The following is a 20,249-nucleotide window of genomic DNA, read 5'->3' on the forward strand; positions in this document are numbered from 1 at the left end:
TGCTGGTGAATTTGAGCTGCCAGAGGATCAGAGCCCTTGAGTTAGCAGCACAAGTCCCTATTTGATCCTAAATCAAAAGGCATGTTGAAGTGGAAAAATCAGCAGTCAAGTACCTTTCCAAAATGTGAAAGAGCAACAATGTCAGTTTAAAGATTAAGATTTACTGGTTTTGAGTCATGGTATTTTCAGTTGCTTCTTATGTGTCTGAAAGATGGACATTGAATAAAAATGAAGGAAGAAAAAAAATTCAAGAAGAAGAATCAATGCCTTTGAATTGTGATGTTGGAGAAGAGTACTAAGTACCCTGTGAGCTGTTAAAGGAATGAGTCTGTCTTTTTTTTTTAAAAATTTTTTTATTTTTATTTTTATTTTTATTTTTGTGTGCGTGTACCGTCAAATCAGATCTGACTGGTACAGGAGGATATTGCGCCTCCTTCTCCGGCAGAGCATCTGGTGGATTCGAACCGTGTTCCTCTGGGAGTGCAGTGCAGCTTCTTGCCACTAGGCCACCAGAGCTCCCCTGGAATGAGTCTGTCTTTGAGGAATTGCAGCCAACCTAACTCCTTAGAGACAAGAATGGTCAAACTTCTCACTACTTTGGGCACATTATTAAGAGGAGCCAGTCCTTGAAAAGAGAAATCATTCTGGAAAAGGTGGAGTGCCACCTTTTCTGGAAAAGTGCCACCACTGGAAAGTGAGGAAGACCAGAGTCTGGTAACAATGAGCTTGAGCATATCAGAGATCATGAGGATGGTACAGAGTAGGACAAGGTTCATATCTATTGTTCATGGGATCATTATGAATCATGGTCAACTCTATGACACCCAACAACAACAACCCACCACTAGATCTCCCTAGATGAGAATCACAGAACGTAAGCAAGAACAAGTCTTGTTAAACCACGTGCATCATTTTCTGTGGAACTGAGATTTCATTTGCAAATCCAAGTCAGTAGACCTATTTGCATTTCTGTCAATGAAAAAACAAATACATACATAGGTTTTAATATCTTATCCAGTAGACAGTAAGTTCAATAAGTGTTAGGCTTGATCTTAATTCTAGTTAAAGAAAGAGCTAGAAGCCAAGCTTTCTACCTCTGGGATCAGTATGATTTCCCCTAGCCCTTCAGGGGGCCAAAAGGAAGACCCTAGACCAGGTGAATTGACATAGTGACTGCAGCATGGATTTAAGTGTGTCAGATTGTGAGAATGACATGGGATAGGATAGGGTTCAGTTATGTTGTTCACAGAGTTGCTATGAGTCATACTCAATGGCACCTAACAACAACAACTTAGGTTGCCAGATGAGGCAAAGTCAGCTCAAGGCACCTAACAACAACAGCAATGATATGCAACTGGGATTGCTGATCCAGGTCTTTGGGAGTGAGGCCTGGAAATTATTACTCTAGTGATGTTTCACAAGTGACATATTGCAGTGGAGTTGACCCCATATTTATCAGAGAAGAACTGTACTCCATAAGATTTTCAGTGGCTGAAAATTTCCTAGGCAGATGGCCAGATTTTTCTCCAGAGGCACTCCTAGGTGGATTCAAATTGCAAACCTTTTTGTTAATCAGTAAGCTGAATGATAACAACAACAAATATCTGAGACAGGTAGACAGAAGAAATATACTGACATACAACAACAAGAATAATAATAATAATAAATAATTAATAATAATAATAATAGTAATAATCATTTGAATCATCCAAGAATTCCTACTGATTTAGGACTGAATACATTGCTTGCTGAAAGAGAGGATGACTAGAAACACTTGGTTGCAGGGGTTCAAGGAATGCAGCCTTCAATATGAATTGCATCTCAATGTCAAGAAAACAAAGATTCCTCCCACTAGACTGATAAACAACATCATGATGGATGGAGAAGAGATTGAAACTGTCAACAACTTCATCTTACTTGGATCTACAATTTTCAACCATCAGTCAGTAAATAAGGAGACACATTGCCCTGGGAAAATCTGTAGTTAGGGACCTCTCCAAAGAAAGGACAATAGAAGAAGTATTGATGCCTTTGAGCTGTGGTGTAGGAGAAAAGTATCGAATATACCATGGACTGCTAAGAGAATAACCAGGTTAATCCTGGAGAGGGTGAAAACATGCTGCTTCTTGGAGGCGAGGATTCTGAAGCTTTGTCTGACGTACTTTGGACATGTTGTAAGGAGGGACCAGTCCTTGAAGAGTGACATCATGCTTGGGCAGATGGAGGGGCAGCGCAGGAGAGGAAGACCCTCTATGAGTTGGATTGATTCAGTGACTGGGGTAATGGAGGTGGTGTGTTGGAGACAATAAAATTGGCAAAGGATAGAGCAAGGTTTAGGGCTGTAGTACATAGGGTTATTATGAATTGCAGGCAACTCAATGGCACATAACAACAATAACAAATCATTATGTCAGTTTGAAAACTAAGGTGGGTCTGATCCAGGCCATGGTCTTTCTAATCACCTGCTATTCATCTGAGATCTGGACAATAATTAAGAATGACAGTAGAAGAATTGACGCCTTTGAGCTGTGGTGTTGGAGAAGAACAGTAAACATCCTACGGATGGCAAAAAAACCCCAAGTATATCTCGGAGAGGGTGAAGTTGGAGTGCTCTTTAGAGACAAGGATGATGAGGCTTCACCTTACATACTTTAGGCATGTTGCTAGGAGGGGCTATTCCTTACAGAGGGACATGATGCTGGGAAGGGCGGAGGGATAGTGAAGTAGAGGAAGACCCTCATTCAGGCAAATTGACACAGTGACTACCGCAATGGGCTCTACTCTGTCTGAGGATGGCACAGGATAGGACAGATTTAGTTCAGCTGTTCAGAGGGTTGCTATGAGTTATACTTGACTCGACAGCACCAACAATAACAGTAACAACACAACATTTTGGAAATGCTTTCTTTCCTCTGTATTTACTGCTTCCCAGAGCTCTGGTCAGTGCTGTGACAAATCCTTTTGTCCCCAGGACTGCAGTGGCGTCAGGAACAAAAAGGCTATTTTTTTTAGACCTGCCTGCCTCATCTGTAACCTTCCTGGAAACCCATTTCCTGCCACTACTAAGTTTGACGTTTATAGTTTCATTCTTTTTAATTAAAATAATATCTGTCTCTTCTCTGGAAAGTCTGGTGATTTTGTGTTCTCAGTTCATGACGTATTTTTCAACCAGCCTGTGAGTCATCTGGGAAACTAATGTGCACACTTTTGCCCCATCTTCAAACATTAGTAAAAATGTTAAATATCCCCAGGTATCAGCCTGATCCCTTAGCATTTTGTCTCTGCCTCCAGGTAGAATCTAAATCACTGGAGTTGACCTTTGAAGCAGTTGTGTGAAGAAGAGAAATTGTGATATAAATATCCGTTTATTTATTAAATACCAGTTTATTTATTAAATACCAGTTTATTTAATAAATATTTTGCAGCAGATGGGACCCAAGTCCATCCCAAGAGGCTGGAATGGTCTGTTGACTTGATTTTGCAGGCATTATCCCTGTGTCATGGAAGATGGTCAATGCTTCTCTCTGATTAGGTTCTGCTAATAATCATCTATTTATTTTGTTTTCCCCACGTTTAATTCTTTCCTTGGGAGATTGGTGCCATGTTTTTCTAGTTGTAGAAGTTAAGCAGGCCAATTAATTTTTTTACCCCTCTGTTCTTACATTCAGTCAGGCCTCTGGGTGACTTGTGCTTGGTGGTTAATCCAAAATTTAGAAGTAAGAATTTAGCCAATGGCTCTGAGGAAGAAAGATCCTATGACCTGCTTCTGTAAAGATTACAGCCAAGAGGTAGATCTTGTAGAGTTCTACTTTAACATGTGGGGCCACCATGACTGGATTGAACATGGTTTTGTTTATTTGTTGCATAGTTGGCAAAGTCTTATCAAGCTGTTAAGCAAGTATTTAACACTCATATCTGGTTTCCCTCCCCAATCCACATCTTTCTCAAATTCATGTGTCTTATTTATCTTGTTGTTTCTGTTATGTGCTGTTGAGTTGGCTGACCCTTCAGCAGGTTTTCAGAGGCAATAAATTGCATGGGAAGAATTTGCTTATCTTTCTTCCATGGAGCAGCTGGTGGATTAGAACTAGGTGCCTTTGAGTTGACAGTGTAGTTCCTTACCCACTAGACCACCAGAACTTCTCCCTGTTACCTGGTGCTGCTATAGTGAAAATCCCACAAGTGGATAACTTTTACAAGCAAAAGTGTTTTTTTCACATAGTTACAGATGCTAGAAGTGTAAAATCATGCTGTTGGCTCTAAAGAAGGGTACCTGTCTTCTCATGTCATCTGTGGGTTTGACATTCTTGGATATCTCCAAGGGATCAGGCTTCCTCCCCTGTGCTACAAGACGCTCAGTACAGAATCCCGGAGTCCGCTCCAGGCTGTTCTCTCTTAATACTAGTCAGTCTTTCCTCCTTATGTGCTTTGCTCTCCTTTTGTCTCGTGTAAGATAAAAGGTATGATTTGAATAAGGGCGTATCTTGAGCAAGGGTAAACTCGAGTCAGACCCTCTTGTAAGGTTTCGTCTTAAGGAAAAAAAAAATTCATCCTAATCCTTCCTTACTAATATATAAAACCCCCAACCAAGCCTGTTTGCAGTTAATTCAGATGTGATCCTATTCCACAGAGCGTAACTGCCCGTATCATGTTAAATCGTTACAGACGCAGACTTCTGCATCTTTCTTCCTTGAAGAAACTGGGGAGTTTGAACTGCTGACTCTCTGGCTAGGAGCTAAATGTTTTAGCCATTGTACCACCAAGGAGCCTTCGTTAACATGTAGAGGTTAGGATTTACCACATATTAAAAAAATAGATACTTTGATTAGATCCCAAAATGGAGGACAACCGCAAACTGCTGGGAAAATGACCTTACTGAGCTGACACATGCTTCGGGGGAGCACAATGAACCCACGGCATCATCTTTCACTTACATGGCAGCTACAAGAATTATTTCCCTAAAACGGAAATAAGACCATGTCAGTCTTGTATTGAAACATTTTTCTCTGCTTGTCAAGGGTAAGGTCTGAATTTTTTGCCTTACATACGCAGTCTTCTCTCACTTCCTCACTGCCTCACTTGTGCGATTCCCCTGACACAAGCTGCTACTCTTTCCCAGGCATACTGTCTCATTTCTTCAACTTTCAGCCAACAATAAACATGGTCTGTGCTAGCTGGTCATGTATTCGTTTTGATAGAAAGAGAACCTCCCAAGTTGGGAATTTATTGTGTTTTTGAGACAATTCTTTCTTGAATAGCCTCAACTGGCCAGAATTCACATCTGTTGTTTGTAGGGATATTCTTCCCCATGCTAAATTAACAATGGTCTCTTGATTTTCTATCCTGGGTCTGTGCAACACAAGTCTGGAAGGAGGGCAGAGTATACACACACTTTTTGTTCTGTCTCTGCTCACCTCTTCTGCTTTCTCAAGGACTTTAAAGTCTATTTCTGTGTCTTAGCTTTTAAGGTCCTCCAGAAAATTATTCTCCTTATAATATCCCTATTGTCCAGTTTATATCTCATATATTTTCCAAGATCAATATGGAAATTTAAAAATCTTTAGATTTCAAATTTCTCTTTTTAAAAAATTTTTAAATTTTTTAAAAAAGGTGTGTGTGTGTGTGTGTGTGTGTGTGTGTGTGTGTACCGTCACATTGGATCTGACTGGTACAGGCGGAGATTGTCCCTCCTTCTCCAGCAGAGCATCTGATGGATTCAAACTGTGGGCCTCTGGGATTGCAGTGCAGCTTCTTGCCACTAGGCCTCCAGAGCACCCATAGATTTCAAATTTCTATATAAGAATTTTTGGAAGCAGGAGTGGCATCCACTTCCTGAACAATATGCCTCTGGAAACTCTATAAACATTGATAAATGACGATAGTTATAAGAAAGGCTTCAGGCCTTTTGTTCATAGGGTCACTGTAAGTTGTGTTCAACTCCATGGCAATCAACAACAACAATAACATATAAGAATTCTCCAAACTGTCTTCAGAGAACTATCCTCATTAAAATATGTCTACCAGTGTGCCAGGCAACCAGGAGACTAGATCTCTGTAACTCACAAATATAAAAAACCACTCGTCATCTAGTTGATTCCAACTCACAGCACCTGCATATATGTCAGAGTGGGACTGAGATGTATAGGATTTTCAGCATCTGAATTTTCAGAAGTAGATTACCTAGCTTTCTTCTGAGGCACATTTGTATGGATTTGAAACCCCAACCTTTTGATTTAGCAACCAAGTACATTCACTTTTTTGTACCACCTAGGAACTTTTGACAAATACACTTGAATGTTATTTCCAGCATCTACCATATTGCTCAGAGAGATGGTCAGTTTCCTCCTGTGTGATTAACTATCTCTGAAAACCTGCTAGAGGGTAAGTTATGGGCCAGTTCCGACTCCAAGTCTCTCAATAACAACAACAATAACATATTGTACAATGAATTTCTTCTGAAGAAATGAATGAGTAATATTATTCTATTAATAAATACATTTAAAGAGTACTGCTTCTATTTTCTCTCGTTGGAGAGTTATAAAACATGTCAACATATTAAAAGCTCTGATGAGTCCTGGTGTGAAGACTCTTCACAAATCTTTTATCATTTCTCCACGTAGCAGGTTTTTGCTGACATTGGCTATAGAATTGTTGCTCTGAGTGAGAGTTTTCCAAATAGCATAAGGAGTGACTATTTTTAGAAAGTCAATAATTGTCCATTATGGAATGTCAAATATGGTGACAATGGCACAGGATAGGACAGGGTTTACTGTAAGTCATACTTAACTCGATGGCACCTGACAACAACAACAACAATCATTGCCAGTTTGAAGACTTAAGGTGCACCTGATCCTAGCCATGGATTTTTCAATTGTTTCTGAAAAATTAGTTATGCATCTGAAAGTTGGACAATGAATAAGGATGAGAGAAGAATAAATGCCTTTGAATTGTGGTATTGAAGAGGAGTGCTGAATATCCCATGGGCTGCCAAAAGAATAAACAAATGTGTGTTGGAGAAAGTGCAACCAAGGTACTCATTAGAGACAAGATTGGTGAAACTTCATCTCACATACTTTGCACATATAGTCTGGAGGGGACAGTTCTTGGAAAGAGACCTCATTCTGGGAAAGGTGAAGGTTTGGAGAAAGAGAAGAACATCCTCAACAAGATGGATAGACAGGATGTCTGTAACAATGAGCTTGAGATCACGAGGGTGGTAAAAGTTAGGGGAAGGTTCAGATCTGTTGTTTGTAGGATCTCTATTAGTCGAAGTCAACTTGATTGCACCTAACAACATCAACAAAAACAATCATCCAAAGTTGATAACCAGAAGATTAACAATTTGAACCACTGCATGGGAGAACATTGAGGCAGTCTCTTCCCATTAAGGTTTATAGCCCTGCAAATCTGATGGAGTTGGGGGGGGGGTGGAATTTGACATAATTTTGCATCTAATTGATAGCAATGGATTTGGGTTTCTGGTCCATTAGTCAATCAAAATCATAGTTTCATTAGGGTCACTATGAATCAAAATTGACTCAATAGCAATGACTTTGGTTATTTTGGTTTAAATATCTCAAAATTAATTTTTTTTTCTCTCTCTCTCCCCCACCCCCCATACACAGCCTCTTGATTTTGAAACAACACCTGTTCACAACATCGTGTTCAAGGCAGAAAATCCCGAGCCTTTAGTGTCTGGTATACAGTACAACGACAGTTCATTTGCCACGCTCAGACTTATTGTGACAGATGTGAATGAACCACCCCTTTTTTCTCAACAAATGTTCCAAGCAAAAGTCTTTGAGAATGTGACAATAGGCACTTACTTGGGCAACGTGACTGCCAAGGATCCAGAAGGTCTGGAGATAAGGTAAAGGAGAAGAGTGCTGGGCACTGTTGCATGCCACAACCAATGCCATTGTGAAGGAAGACAGGGCTGGGAGGGGCAGAGGGACTGGCCTGACTCCAAGACTCTTCTCTAGTGAAATAGCTGGCAATTGAAAACACTGTGTTCCAGTGCACATGGAACTTGGCCTTGGTTCAAGGAAGTATCAGTACCCCAGTGGAGCGTTATTTTCGTGGGTGGTTCTTGCTCTCCGAGGATCCAGGCTTTGGTGAATGGGAGGCACTACCCTGCTTCTATTCCAGGCAACTTATAACAAAAGTCTCAGGTCAGGAGAGGGGATCTATCTCCCAAGGACGGACTGACCACGGCTAAACCTAATGTGTGAATCAATCATGTGGGTTGGCCTTGGTGAAGAGTTTTAGACCTAAGATGGACCAGAGGTCCAAACAGGGAAATGAGTCAAACACTGAACTAAAGGCTTAGCCATCTGGCAAGGTGAGGGGAGGCATCTAGATCAAGGGTACAAAAGTGTCCTAGCTCATTCTCATTCTATACCCATCCTGGGGAGGTTAATGCTGAGCCTGTCGGGATGGGGTAGGGCCATTTTGATGCAGCAGGGAAGATGTGGAAAGGCAGTATGGTTCTTCTGGATATTTTCACTTATTGTGGCTTTATTCAATAACTATTGACCACTCAAATTATTTTGGAAGAAAACAATGGACAAATATTTCATTTCAACTGAACTGAGCTTACCTTTTAGAAGTAGGTAAAGTTGAATAAAGAAGCTATTCTAGTTCAGTGCTAAATGCTGTAACAGCGCAATGAAGGCCCTTGAAGGAAGGGAGTCCTGGCAAGGATGTGAGGTGGCAAGGAAGGCTTCAGGGAAGACAGAGGGAAGCAGGACACTTTAGCTGAGCTAATGTACAAAGATCAGTAGTGAAAGAGCACAGACAGTTCTGGAATACAGAACCCTGGGAGGCCATGGATGGAGAAGGATGTGTTCTGGTGATGGTGCCATTGCTAAGTCAAAGATGTGTGTCTTTTTTTATAATTATTTTATACTGACTTATTTACAAAGTTTGAATACATTGTTTTTCACAAAAGATCCTTCTCATTTCTTTCACCCCCCCATCAAATTGTGCAACCCTATGATTACCATCCTACCTTCCTACTTATCCTCACGCTTCTATTTCCAACCCCCCCCACCTTGAGTCCCCATACTCATTCTGTAATAATGGTTCTATACAGTATTTGTCCTTGTGGGACTGAGATAGTTCACTCAGCATATTACTCTCCAGTCCCTCTCAAGCTAGGTAGTAATTTAAAAAATCATTGTTCCTGTGTGCTGCATAGTATTCTATTGTATGACTGTACCACAACTTCTCAATCCATTCAGTTGTGGTTGGCTATCTGGGTTGTTTCTATTTTCATGTGATGGTGAATAAGGCTTCTATAAACATTGGTATACAGATTTCCATTTGAGCCTCAGTTCTATGATGTCTATTGATCTTGCTGTGCCTCTCAATTTCCTCACTGATTAAAATGTGGTAGTAAAACAAAATGTTTACTTTCCATCTTAGAAATTACCAGTTTTCAAATATAGTAGAATCCATATAAACTTTCTCTAAAACTTTTTAATGTCCTCAAGGCTCCCTCGTGTTGTGTAATGTTTTATTATTTCATTGCTTTTCAATGCTGCATAATACTCCATCGTGTGGCTATACCATAGTTTTTCTATGCATTCATTTAATGATGGACACTTGGGTTGCTTCCATCTTTTTGCTATCAAGAATAACTGAAGGGGTGGATAGATAATGAACACTGCATTGGAACAGATGATGGGGAAAACTGTTTGAAAGGAATATATGATTAAACATTATATTATGAGAACAGTTTGGAACCAGGGGGGCATTGTAGGAGGTAGGGAAGATGAAAGGAAAGGAGGAGAAAATATGTAAAAGTTAATAAATTGAGAAAATAAAAATAGATAATAATTATTCATTTGTCCAGGACACATAGGTATATGAGTATATCTATACTTTGGTCAATTTCTTTAACATATTGAAGATTATTTAATTGATGTGTCTCTAGATTGGACTCAAATCCATATCTTTTGGTGGTTTTCTATATTAGCCCTAATGTTCATGGTATAACAAGTATTTTTAGCATTACTTAAAGCAAAGCATGTGGTTCCTTTAGTTTCTCTAAACATTTGTGGGAGTCCTGCTTCCTGCTGAATGGTCATTTAGACATCTGGAATGAGTTCCAGGGCCTTTATCTGATTGTCAGTTAAAGAGTATGTTCCCCACCTAGTGATTTACTCTTTAACCCTTTCTCTAGTTTCAGAAAGATAAACATAAGACTGGAAAAAAGGGTGGGGTTTATATTGTATACTTTGGTGTAGATAGTACTCTGTATACCAGAGATACAAATGATATGGGGCACTATGTTTAAGATTTCACAATAATTTATTGTTTAACAAATCTCATGAGAATGCTATAAAAACTACTGGTTGCAGAGTGGAGTATACTTGGGGTGGGAGTGGGGAGGTGGGGGGCGGGGAGTGGGTACAAATGAAGGGGTTTATCTTTTGCTTTTCAAGGAGAGGAGCGGGGAGAAAAGTGCAACAATGAATGAATGGAATTCCAAGATCTCTGTAGATGTTCATTGAAATTAATAATAATTTTAAAAAAAGAAAAAAAAACAACTACTGGTCAAAGATAAGTGAACAAAAATCTGAGTTTGTGAGAGAAACAAATAAGAAATTTGTCATAAGCATGCAAGACAATCCCTATGAAGGGTCAAAAAGAGTTGTAATGTGTACATCCCCAAATTGATATCAGGAAGATGAGGAAAGACCAGCAAGGGAGAATGAGAAGGGAAGTCTTAAATTAATTGGCCTTGGGGACAAAAAGGAAGAAAATGTTTCCAGAATAATAGACCAATTCAGAATTAAAGCTGAAAGAGTGTATACAAATGTGGAAGTATTTATAGTAATATATAAATTATTTAAATACATATTATATTTAATATAGAAAAATATATTTATATATGAATCCAAACCATTGATGTCGAGTTGTTTCTGACATACAGCAACCCTCCACTGAGTTTCTGAGGTCGTGGATTTTCATGGTAGGAGTCTGCCCATCTTACTTTTGTGATTGGCTAGTGAATTCAAACCGCCATCCTTTGGATTAGCAGCCCAATACCTTGTACACTATACTACCATACTGAACATATTACCAAAAGAACAAGCACATTTATCTTGGAAGAAGTGAAGCCATAATGCATCTTAGAAGTGAAGACAGTGAGACTTGGTCGCACATATTTTGGGTCTATTATCAGGAGAGGGGTCAGTCAGTCTCTGGAGAGGGGTATCATGTTTAGGGAAATGGAGAGTCAATGAAAGAAAGGAAGACCCTCAATGAGAATGAGATAGTTTGCTACAGTGACTGGAACAACAGGTTAAGCAGAGCACAGATTTGAGGATGGTGGGGGATTTGGAAAGTTTTGTTCTATCGTACACAGGGTTGCTAAGAGTCAGAGCAGAGTTGACAGTTCCTTATAACAACTATAGATATTTTGAGAGAGAGCGAGAACACCCCTCTTTGGGAGAGAAGACCTGGCCACTTGCGCCTATACAGATGCTAGCTTCGCACATCTGACTGAGCAGTTCTACTCTGTTCTCAAGGCTCATTATGTTTCAAAATGGGCTCAATGGCCCTGAACTACAACTAGATTGTATTTTCAACTTTATTCTAACTTGGGGTTGTTTCAAAATAAAATATTGTTGTAAAAAAGAATGAAAGATAATTCCAGCTGTTTTAGCCCGAGAAATTGTATTATCTTCCTCTTAGTCCCACTAGCGTCCAGTGGATCCTAAACCAACTCATCAGCACCTGTAGATACTTGGACTGATACACACTCAGAATTCAACCACTTCTTCCTACTTCCGCCATGATCCGGTCCACCGGCATCTCTCTGGTGGATCCATCTTTGGCCCTCCTCTCCTCCTACCCAATTCTATTTGCTAAGCTGTGAGCAGAGAGATCCTTTTAAAAATGAAAGCTCATCATTCCACTCCTCTCTCAAGACCCTAGAAGGTTTCTCATCCCGAGGACAGAGTCTAATGCAGTCCTTGGCATATCAAATGCACTTTTAAAAAAATTGAAAAACAGTTAATTTAATTAACTAACGTGACATCACTTTTTAATCATTCTTATTCCTGGAGTCAGGTTATTTCCAGTACTTTATTATTTTAGAAAGAACCCTTTCCTATAAATATTCTATAGAATTCTTTTTAAAATTTGTTTAAATACTTTTTTTAAAAGGAAACTTTCTAGGAGCAGGACTATTTGATCTAAGGAATATCATCATGACTATTGAGTGTTGGTTTTTCTGGAGCTTTAATCTTATTCTTCTCAGATTTAGCTTTCACTTAGTTGGCTACCCTTGAGTTGCTTTGAAAACACCTATTTACTGGGCCACCTTCCTTCTTAGTGCCATTCAGTGGGTACTCATTTCTTCCTGGGATGTGGCTCTTTGGAGTTTCTTCTGTCACATCTTTTGACATCCATTCATCCCCATACCTGTTGAAACACTGCTGAAATACTCGATTCCCTCTACACACCAAGACATCTTTTGATTCTTCTGTCTGAGTTTAGAACATTTCTTCTACTTGACATGTCTTGCTTTAAAAGAAAACAAAGAAATTAAATCAAGCCAGATTCCTTCGAGTTGATTTCAACTCACGGTGATCCCAAGGGTTTCAGAATAGAACTGTTATCCACAGGGTCTTCAATGGCTCTGTTCTTTGGAGATTGCCAGGCCTTACTTCTGAGTCTTTTTGCTCTGTTTCTTCAGAAACACATCTTTGATTTCCTTAAACTTAGACTTTGATTATTATAAACATTTCTGCAGTCCCATAGGGTTCCTTCCATTATATTCATCATATTTATTTGGAATTGTCAGGGTAGACTATGTGTCTGTCTCCTTTGCTGATCTAAGAGCTAACCTTTCGTAGTCTCTATCCTTAGTCCACTGCCCAAAATGTACAAGCCTCCAGTGGATCTTCATAGAGTCTCCACGTTCACTGCACCACCAGCAGTCTGCGCACACCTATCAATTTCACACAAGGCTGAGTCCTGAGTTTGTAAATTTTCTGGTTCATTTTTTGTGGAGTTAGTTTGCTAATAGGTTTAAAAAGATTCTTTTAGTTTGTTTTTGAGGGTGTTGATAGGAGAGCCCAATCCTTGGAAAAGGACATAACGCCTGGAAAGATGGGAGAGTCATAAGAGAGGAAGACCTTTAACAAGAAGGATTGACCTGGTGACTGTAACAATGGGCTCAAGTATATTAGAGATGACAAGGATGGCAGAGCCCAGATCTGTTGTTCATAGAGTTGCTATTAGTTCTATTCATCTGCAGGCGACATTTTGCTTTAATTTTTGTTTCTTTTACCAGACTTTTCCAATGTATGGCAATCCCTTTCCTAACAAACTAAATACAGCCACTGCTTTGTAAGGATGAATTAAGCTTTCCCCTTGCCTTCAGGTGATACGTAAATAATGCACTAAAACCATTAGATGATTTTAGCTGTAGTAGAAATACCATGAAATGATGCTGTTGACATGATAGTAAAATGATGTATAATGTGTGTTGACATTTTCACACAGAGTAAAGCAGGTATTCTTTTTGCTCTCTTCACCCAATTAAGTTATTCCCTGAAAGACGACAGGAGAGGTTGGCTCAGAATTAACTCTGCCACCGGTGAGATCTTCAGCGCGGCAGCACTGGACAGGGAAGCTGAAAGTAATTATGAGGTACACGTTGAGGCCACTGAAAAAGGTGAGCAGAGAACATAAACCTGGGAGACTGGAGGAGGGGGAGGCAGGCGGGAGAAGTCACTGGGCTCATGGGGCAGAGTACTAGCTCCTTGCAGTGGAAGGATACAAAAACGTAGAGAAATTGGGAGCACATTCTTGGTTTTGTTAAAGGTAAAAATTACTTGTGCTCCTGAGAATGCCTTCTTCGCAGTAGACTATCAAGAACTATCAAAAGAATAAACAAAGTATTATATTTTAGGGCATTATGTTTATCATAAGAGTACGGAATGAGGGTTGCAGAGTGGATTATATTTGGTGTTGGGGGATGTGCGGGGGGGGATTGTGTACCAATGAGGGAGTTTTTCTTTTGCTTTTCAAGGAGAGGAGCAAATGGGGGGGACAGCGAGAAGGGTGTAACAATGAATGAATGGAATTCCAAAATCTCTGTAGATGTTCACTGAAATGAAAAATAAATTAATTAATTAATTAAAAAAAAGAATAAACAAATTTGTCGTGGAAGAAGTGAAACCTGCGTGCTTCTTAAAAGCAAAGATAGTGAGGCTTCATCTCACATATTTTGGACATGAGTGGCATCCACTTCCAAAATGGCTTGCCTCTGGAAACTCTTTGAACAGTGCTCTGGTCTTTCATTCATAGGGTCGCTATGAGTTGTCTACTATTTGACAGCACTTAACAACAGCAACAACAATCAGGGCTGTCTCTTTAGAAGGATGTTACTTATGGAAAAGTAGTTAAGGTTAGCAGGAGATGAAGACTCTCAGCTAGATAGATTGATACAGTGATTTCAACTAGGGGCAGAGGTTGTGAGGATGACGGAGGATCAGGCAGAGTTTTGTTCAATTGTCTATGTATGTTGGAGTCAGCCTCAAGGTACTTAATGACCACCACAGTATCTGGAGGCTGGCCAGGCTTCTGGGATATTGTTCATGCCTGTGGTTTCCTAGGAGTTACAACTTCCAGGAAGGTTCTTGATTCTCTGGATAAATTACTCACTCCTATCCCTTGCTTCTTAAGTGATTGTTGTTATGTGCCATTGAGTCACTTATAAATCATAGTGACCTCATGTACAACAACAGCTCTGAACCCTGCTCTATTCTGAGCCAACTTCATTGCCTCGACATACCTACCCCCATTACCCCAGTTACTGAGTCAATCCATCTCATCTAGGGTCTTCCTCTCCTGTGCTGTCCCTCAAACCTTCCAAGAATGATGTCCCTCTCCAAGGGCTGGTCTCTCCTTGCAACATGCCTGAAGTATGTCAGACGAAGCCTCAGAATACTTGCCTCCAAGAAGCAGCCTGGTTTAACCCTCTCTAGGGTGAACCTTTGTGTTCTCCTAGCAGTCCATGGTATATTCAGTACTCTTCTCCAGCACCACAATTCAAAGGAATCAATTCTTTTATCATAGTCATTGTCCAGCTCTCTGAGGCATAGTAAGCAATTGCAAATTTTTTTTTTAGTAATTGCAAATTATAGATCATTATTTCTCCTTCAGTTCATTAGGTTTCATCCTCTTTGAATTAAGAAGGTAAAGGTCCTTACTACTTGGCCAATAGGCAACACCATGATAGATGGAGATAGGATTGAATCTGTCAAGGATTTCATCTTACTTGTGTCCATAATCAACACCCCTGTTACCAGCACTCAGGAGATAAGGAGATACAATGCTTTGGGAAAGTCTGCAGACAGGGACCTTTCCAAAATACTGAAGAGCAATAATGTCAGTTTGAAGCCGAAGGAAGATATATTGGATTCATACCATGGTCTTTTAAATCACTTGCTGAGCATCTGAGAGCTGGACAATGAAAAAGGATAACAGAAGAATTGATGCCTTTGAATTATGGTGTTGGAGAAGAGTACTGCAAAACCCATGGACTGCCAAAAGAATGAGCTGATGACATTTTAGAAAGGATGCAGCCAAAGTGTGACAAAGCTTCATGTCTCATATTTTGGGTGTGTTGCTTGGAGAGGTTCTTCCTTGAAAAGGGACATCACTCTTGAAAAGGTGGAGGAACAGCAGAAGACAGGAAGACCCTCAACAAGATGGATAGATATGGTGACCGCAGCAATGTGCTTACATGTATCAGCAATGATAGGATGGCACAGGATAGGGCAGGACGCAGGCATGTTGCTCATAGGATTGCTATGAGTCATACTCAATTTGATGGCACCTAACAACAAGACATTTCTTTTCATTTAAGTGGAACTGAGCCAATATAGAGTAGGAATTCTGTTGTTCTTATGCTGATTAACTTAAAATTTACTCCTGTCAAGTTGGTTCTGACTTGAAATGACTCTTCATTGGGTTTTTGAGGCTGTAAATTGCAATAGAAAGAGGAGAATGCCTATCTTTCTGCTGTGGAATTACTGGTGAATTTGAACAACATGGTTGAATTAGCAACAACTTGCTACACCATCAGACTGTAAATGTATTTGGCGTCTATACTGGCTTGTTATTGTATACCATTGAGTCAAAACAGATTCATATATGATCCTCCAGAAGGTTTTCAGAGGCACTGTATCATAATAGAGGAGTTTGCCCATCTCTCTGCCATGAAGCATCTGATAGATTCAAACTATATGCCTTTGGATTAGTAGCACAACTCCTTACTACCATACCACCATATATTACCAAAAAGACAGAGAGAATATTGAATAAACAACTGCTAGAGAAATACACAGGATATGTAAGGTCCAGATCCATTCTTTATAGTGTCACTGTGAGTTGTAGTCAACTCAACAGCATCTAACAACAACAGCAATAGTTAAATAGAGTCTGAGAGTGCTAAGTAAACTAAAGTGTGAATCCAGGGTTTGGAATTAGAATGAGGAACAGGGAAAGGAATCATAAAAATGATTCCTGCATACAGAAAGATTAAGAAGAAGGAAAATGCTGTGATCAAGTTATACCAAAGAAGGTAGGAAATAGAACTATATACCAAGTTGGGGACAGAGGTATGGTTGAGCCCATGGGCCTCTTTAAGGATCCATCTTTCCATCTTGCTTGCATCAAACCAAGCACATGCCACCTCCACCTTGTATACATTTAACACTTGATTTAAACACCGCTGACTCACCAAGGAATATGTGCCTGATGCCTCCCGTACCACATACCAGGGGAATCAGCACTCTGTTTAGATACTTTTCTCTGAGCCTCTCTCCCATTATAGAAGCTTCATGAATCAAAACCAGGCTCCAAAACTCTGCCTCATTTCCAGTTCTTGGAATGGAAATGACATAAATAAGTGAAATAGTTTCAAGAACACAAGTGGTTTTATTCTTCTTTGATTACATGAAATCCTGGCTAAAAGAAGATAGTTGAGAAGAAAATCCAGAAAGGCAGGCTTACTAAAATGGAAGTGGTTGGTGTTGGAAATTATAAAAATGTTATCTGTGACTGACATCAGAGAGAAAATGAGAAAAGGTCTTCATTGCAGTTATAGCCCTCTTCTCAGCCTTGAGGATATTATTTGATCTCTTCCTCCCATAACACTGTGAGGGGAAATGCTGTTATTGACCACATTTTATAGTTGTGAGAGCTCTGAGAAATTAAGTTCCTGGAGAGCAACTATCTACCAAGCTGTAGGCTTCTTAAACCAAGTCCTTTACTACTTATTGTTGTTATCTGTTGCCATTATAAAGATTCCAACTTAGAGCAACCCTACAGGTTAGAACAGAACTGCCTCTCTAGAGTTCCAATAGCCATAATCTTTACAGGGAAGACTGTCAAATTTTTCTTCTGAAACTTAACTCAGTTGTTGAGTTCAAGCATCTGGTCTTTTGGCTAGTGACCAAGTGTTTAACCATTGCACCACCAGGGCTCCACACTGTGTTATTCAATGTTGCCAGTACAGTCCAGGTTTCCTGGAACCCTCTTGCCATAACAAGACAAAATATGGTCTATTCACACACCATTTCTATGACCTCTCACATGTCATACATCTCTATGTGAATGGGGCCATTTGTGGACCATTAGGAAGCTCTGGTGGCCTAATAAGAAGAAGCTGCACTGCAATACCAAAGGCACATGGTTCGAATCCACTAGCTGCTCTGCAGGAGAAGGATTGGCAATCTCTTTCTGTGCAATTAACTGCCTCTGAAAACCTGTAGGAGGGTCTGTTATTGGGAGCAGGGAGTGAGTTCCAATTTGAAGGCAGACAACATCAACTGCAGGGTTTCCTCTGGCTGATTTTCTGAAGTAGATAACCAGCTCTTTCTTCCTAGTCTTTGTTAGTCTGGAAGCTCTGTTGACATTTGTGCAGCATCATACTGAGGCAAGCCTCCCCTGACAGAGGAGGGTAGCTGCGCTTGAGGTTCACTGGTAGGGAACCGCCCATGGATCTTCTGATCCATGTCGGAATGTGAAAATCCCACCATGGACACACTCATCTGCCCTCTCTGTCACTGCACAAGGGTAACTAACCTTAAGGGACCCTTTACTGTGTTCGGAGAAGATTCACCTACATTCAGTTCTTATAAAAACCACATATTACACAGATAAAGAAATAAAGCTTAGAAAGTTGAGCACCATGTCTGAGTTGAACACCATGTCTGAGGACAAGGTCTCTCAGACTGGAAGCCTCTTTCCTGCTTACCGGCTATGTGTCCTTGGGCAAGATGCATAACTTCTCTGAACCTCAGTTTTTCTCATCTGCAATATGTCAGAGTTGTTTGGAGGTAATGTAGGCTAAATATTAGCACAGTCCTTGGCACATAAATCTTGATTTTTATTCTCATTAAGTCATTTTAATCAGTTACAACATCAGTTCTCTCTTGACTTTCAAAACATGTTTTCTTGAATTATATTTTTTTGATGGCATCCCTGGGTGGTGCAAATAGTTAACACATTTGGCTACAAAATAAAAAAGTTGGAGGTTTGAGTCTGTTTAGAGGCTCTTTAAAAGAAAGGCATTATAATCTGCTTCTGAAAAATCGGGCACCGAAAGCCCTTTGGGAGAGATCTACTCCACGTGAGGTCACATTGGGTTGGAATCAATGAAACATCAACTGACTTTCTGCTTTATTAAAAATAAAATGAATTGATATGTGTTCCAATCTTTCCTTTATTTAGATGGCCTTTTGAAATCCAGTGCAAGTTTCTACCTGACCCTCGATGATGTGAACGACAACGCTCCGCGGCTAGCCAAGGAGTACACGGGCCTTTTCTTTTGCTATCCCCTCAGAACATCTGAAAGTATCATTTTTGAAGCCACTGATGATGACAGGCAACCCTTACTAGGCCCACAGTTTACATTTGATCTTGGAAGTGATAGTGTGAGAAATGACTGGGACATTTCCAGAATCAATGGTGAGTTGTCAAAAAGTTGATCAGGAAACACATGGGTGATTAAATTAGGGTTCATCCCTCGGTGGGCTTGCAATATAAACACAGAGATTTCTTGCATGTTCCAAGAAGGAAGTTTATGTTTCTGAAAACTGCATGGGAAAGCGCTTGGGGGAAGAAGGCCCTGACCTCTGGAGGGAGGACAGAGTTACCACACTGAGTGTTGCCACACCACATCCCCTGAGTGTAGATGGAGAGTTGCACAATCTAAGAAGCATTTGCAAATTTTCCGAAAGATTTAAAAATAGCTCTATTATTTAAGCATAATGGATATGCAATAAAGGGCCCATGTTTAAAGTGTACGTTTAAGATTTAATATATGTATTTATGTGTATTTTGAAGTCATCACAACTATCAAGAGAATATTTCCATTATACCCAATTCTTTTCACTCTCCATTGGAACCTCTCCTTCCCACATCTTCTTGTACACCCTCCAGGCAATCATTGAGCCACTTCCTGTCACTCTAGATGAGTTTCATTTTTAAGAATTTTATCTAAACAATATAATACTGTATGTATTCCATGTCTTTCTTCTTTTTACTCCACATGATTATTTAGAGATTTAGCTGTATTGCAGTGAGTACTTCATTCCTTTGTATTTTTCTGTAGCATTCTACTGCATGAGTACATTTCCTTTAACCATTTGTGGCATGAGGGCCTTTAAAGTTGTTTACAATTTTGGGCTTTTGCAAATAAGGCTAATATGAGAAATATGCTTAATAGGGTCACATGTTTTCATTTTTCTTGGTTAAATATCTAAAATTGGACTGACTAGGCTGTATGTAAGTGTACAGCTAAGTTTTTAAGGAAATGTCAAACTGATTTCCAAAGTGTCGGTAACACTTTATACACTTGCCAGCATATGAGAGTTTCAATTGCTCAACTTTTTCTCTACCTTACCAGTTTTCATAATTACAGCTATCCTTGCAAGAATATGATAGTATTTAGTTATGGTAGTAATGTGTACTTAGTGATTGGTGGTGCTTAGTTTCTTCTCTTTACTGGTTTGCTATCCATGTATCTCTGTAGAATGGGCAAATATGTTTATTTTAAGAATTAGATGATATGAAAAGAAAAAAATTAGATTATATGACTCCTATTGTTAAGCTGTAAGTGCCTTTTATATCATCTAGATACAAGTCTCTGTCAGATACCAGTTCCACAAATATTTCTGCCAGTTTGTGCTTCCATTTTTATTTTTTATCAGTTCTTT

General features: G+C 39.7%; 1 protein-coding gene across 1 annotated transcript in view; it reads left to right on the top strand.

Moving 5' to 3' along the window:
• CDH17 (cadherin 17, LI cadherin (liver-intestine)) overlaps positions 1 to 20,249 on the top strand; it is a 59,939-nt gene that overhangs the window by 31,174 nt on the left and 8,516 nt on the right. Inside the window, exons 12-14 of the mRNA XM_006884627.1 lie at positions 7,626 to 7,870; positions 13,563 to 13,693; positions 18,763 to 18,999. Coding sequence (XP_006884689.1) covers positions 7,626 to 7,870; positions 13,563 to 13,693; positions 18,763 to 18,999 — 613 coding nt within the window. The remainder of the gene's footprint in view (positions 1 to 7,625; positions 7,871 to 13,562; positions 13,694 to 18,762; positions 19,000 to 20,249) is intronic.

This window comes from Elephantulus edwardii, unplaced genomic scaffold (genome assembly GCF_000299155.1).
Source record: "Elephantulus edwardii isolate Elephantulus edwardi_28Jun2011 unplaced genomic scaffold, EleEdw1.0 scaffold00036, whole genome shotgun sequence".
In the NCBI taxonomy this organism is placed as follows: Eukaryota; Metazoa; Chordata; class Mammalia; order Macroscelidea; family Macroscelididae; genus Elephantulus; species Elephantulus edwardii.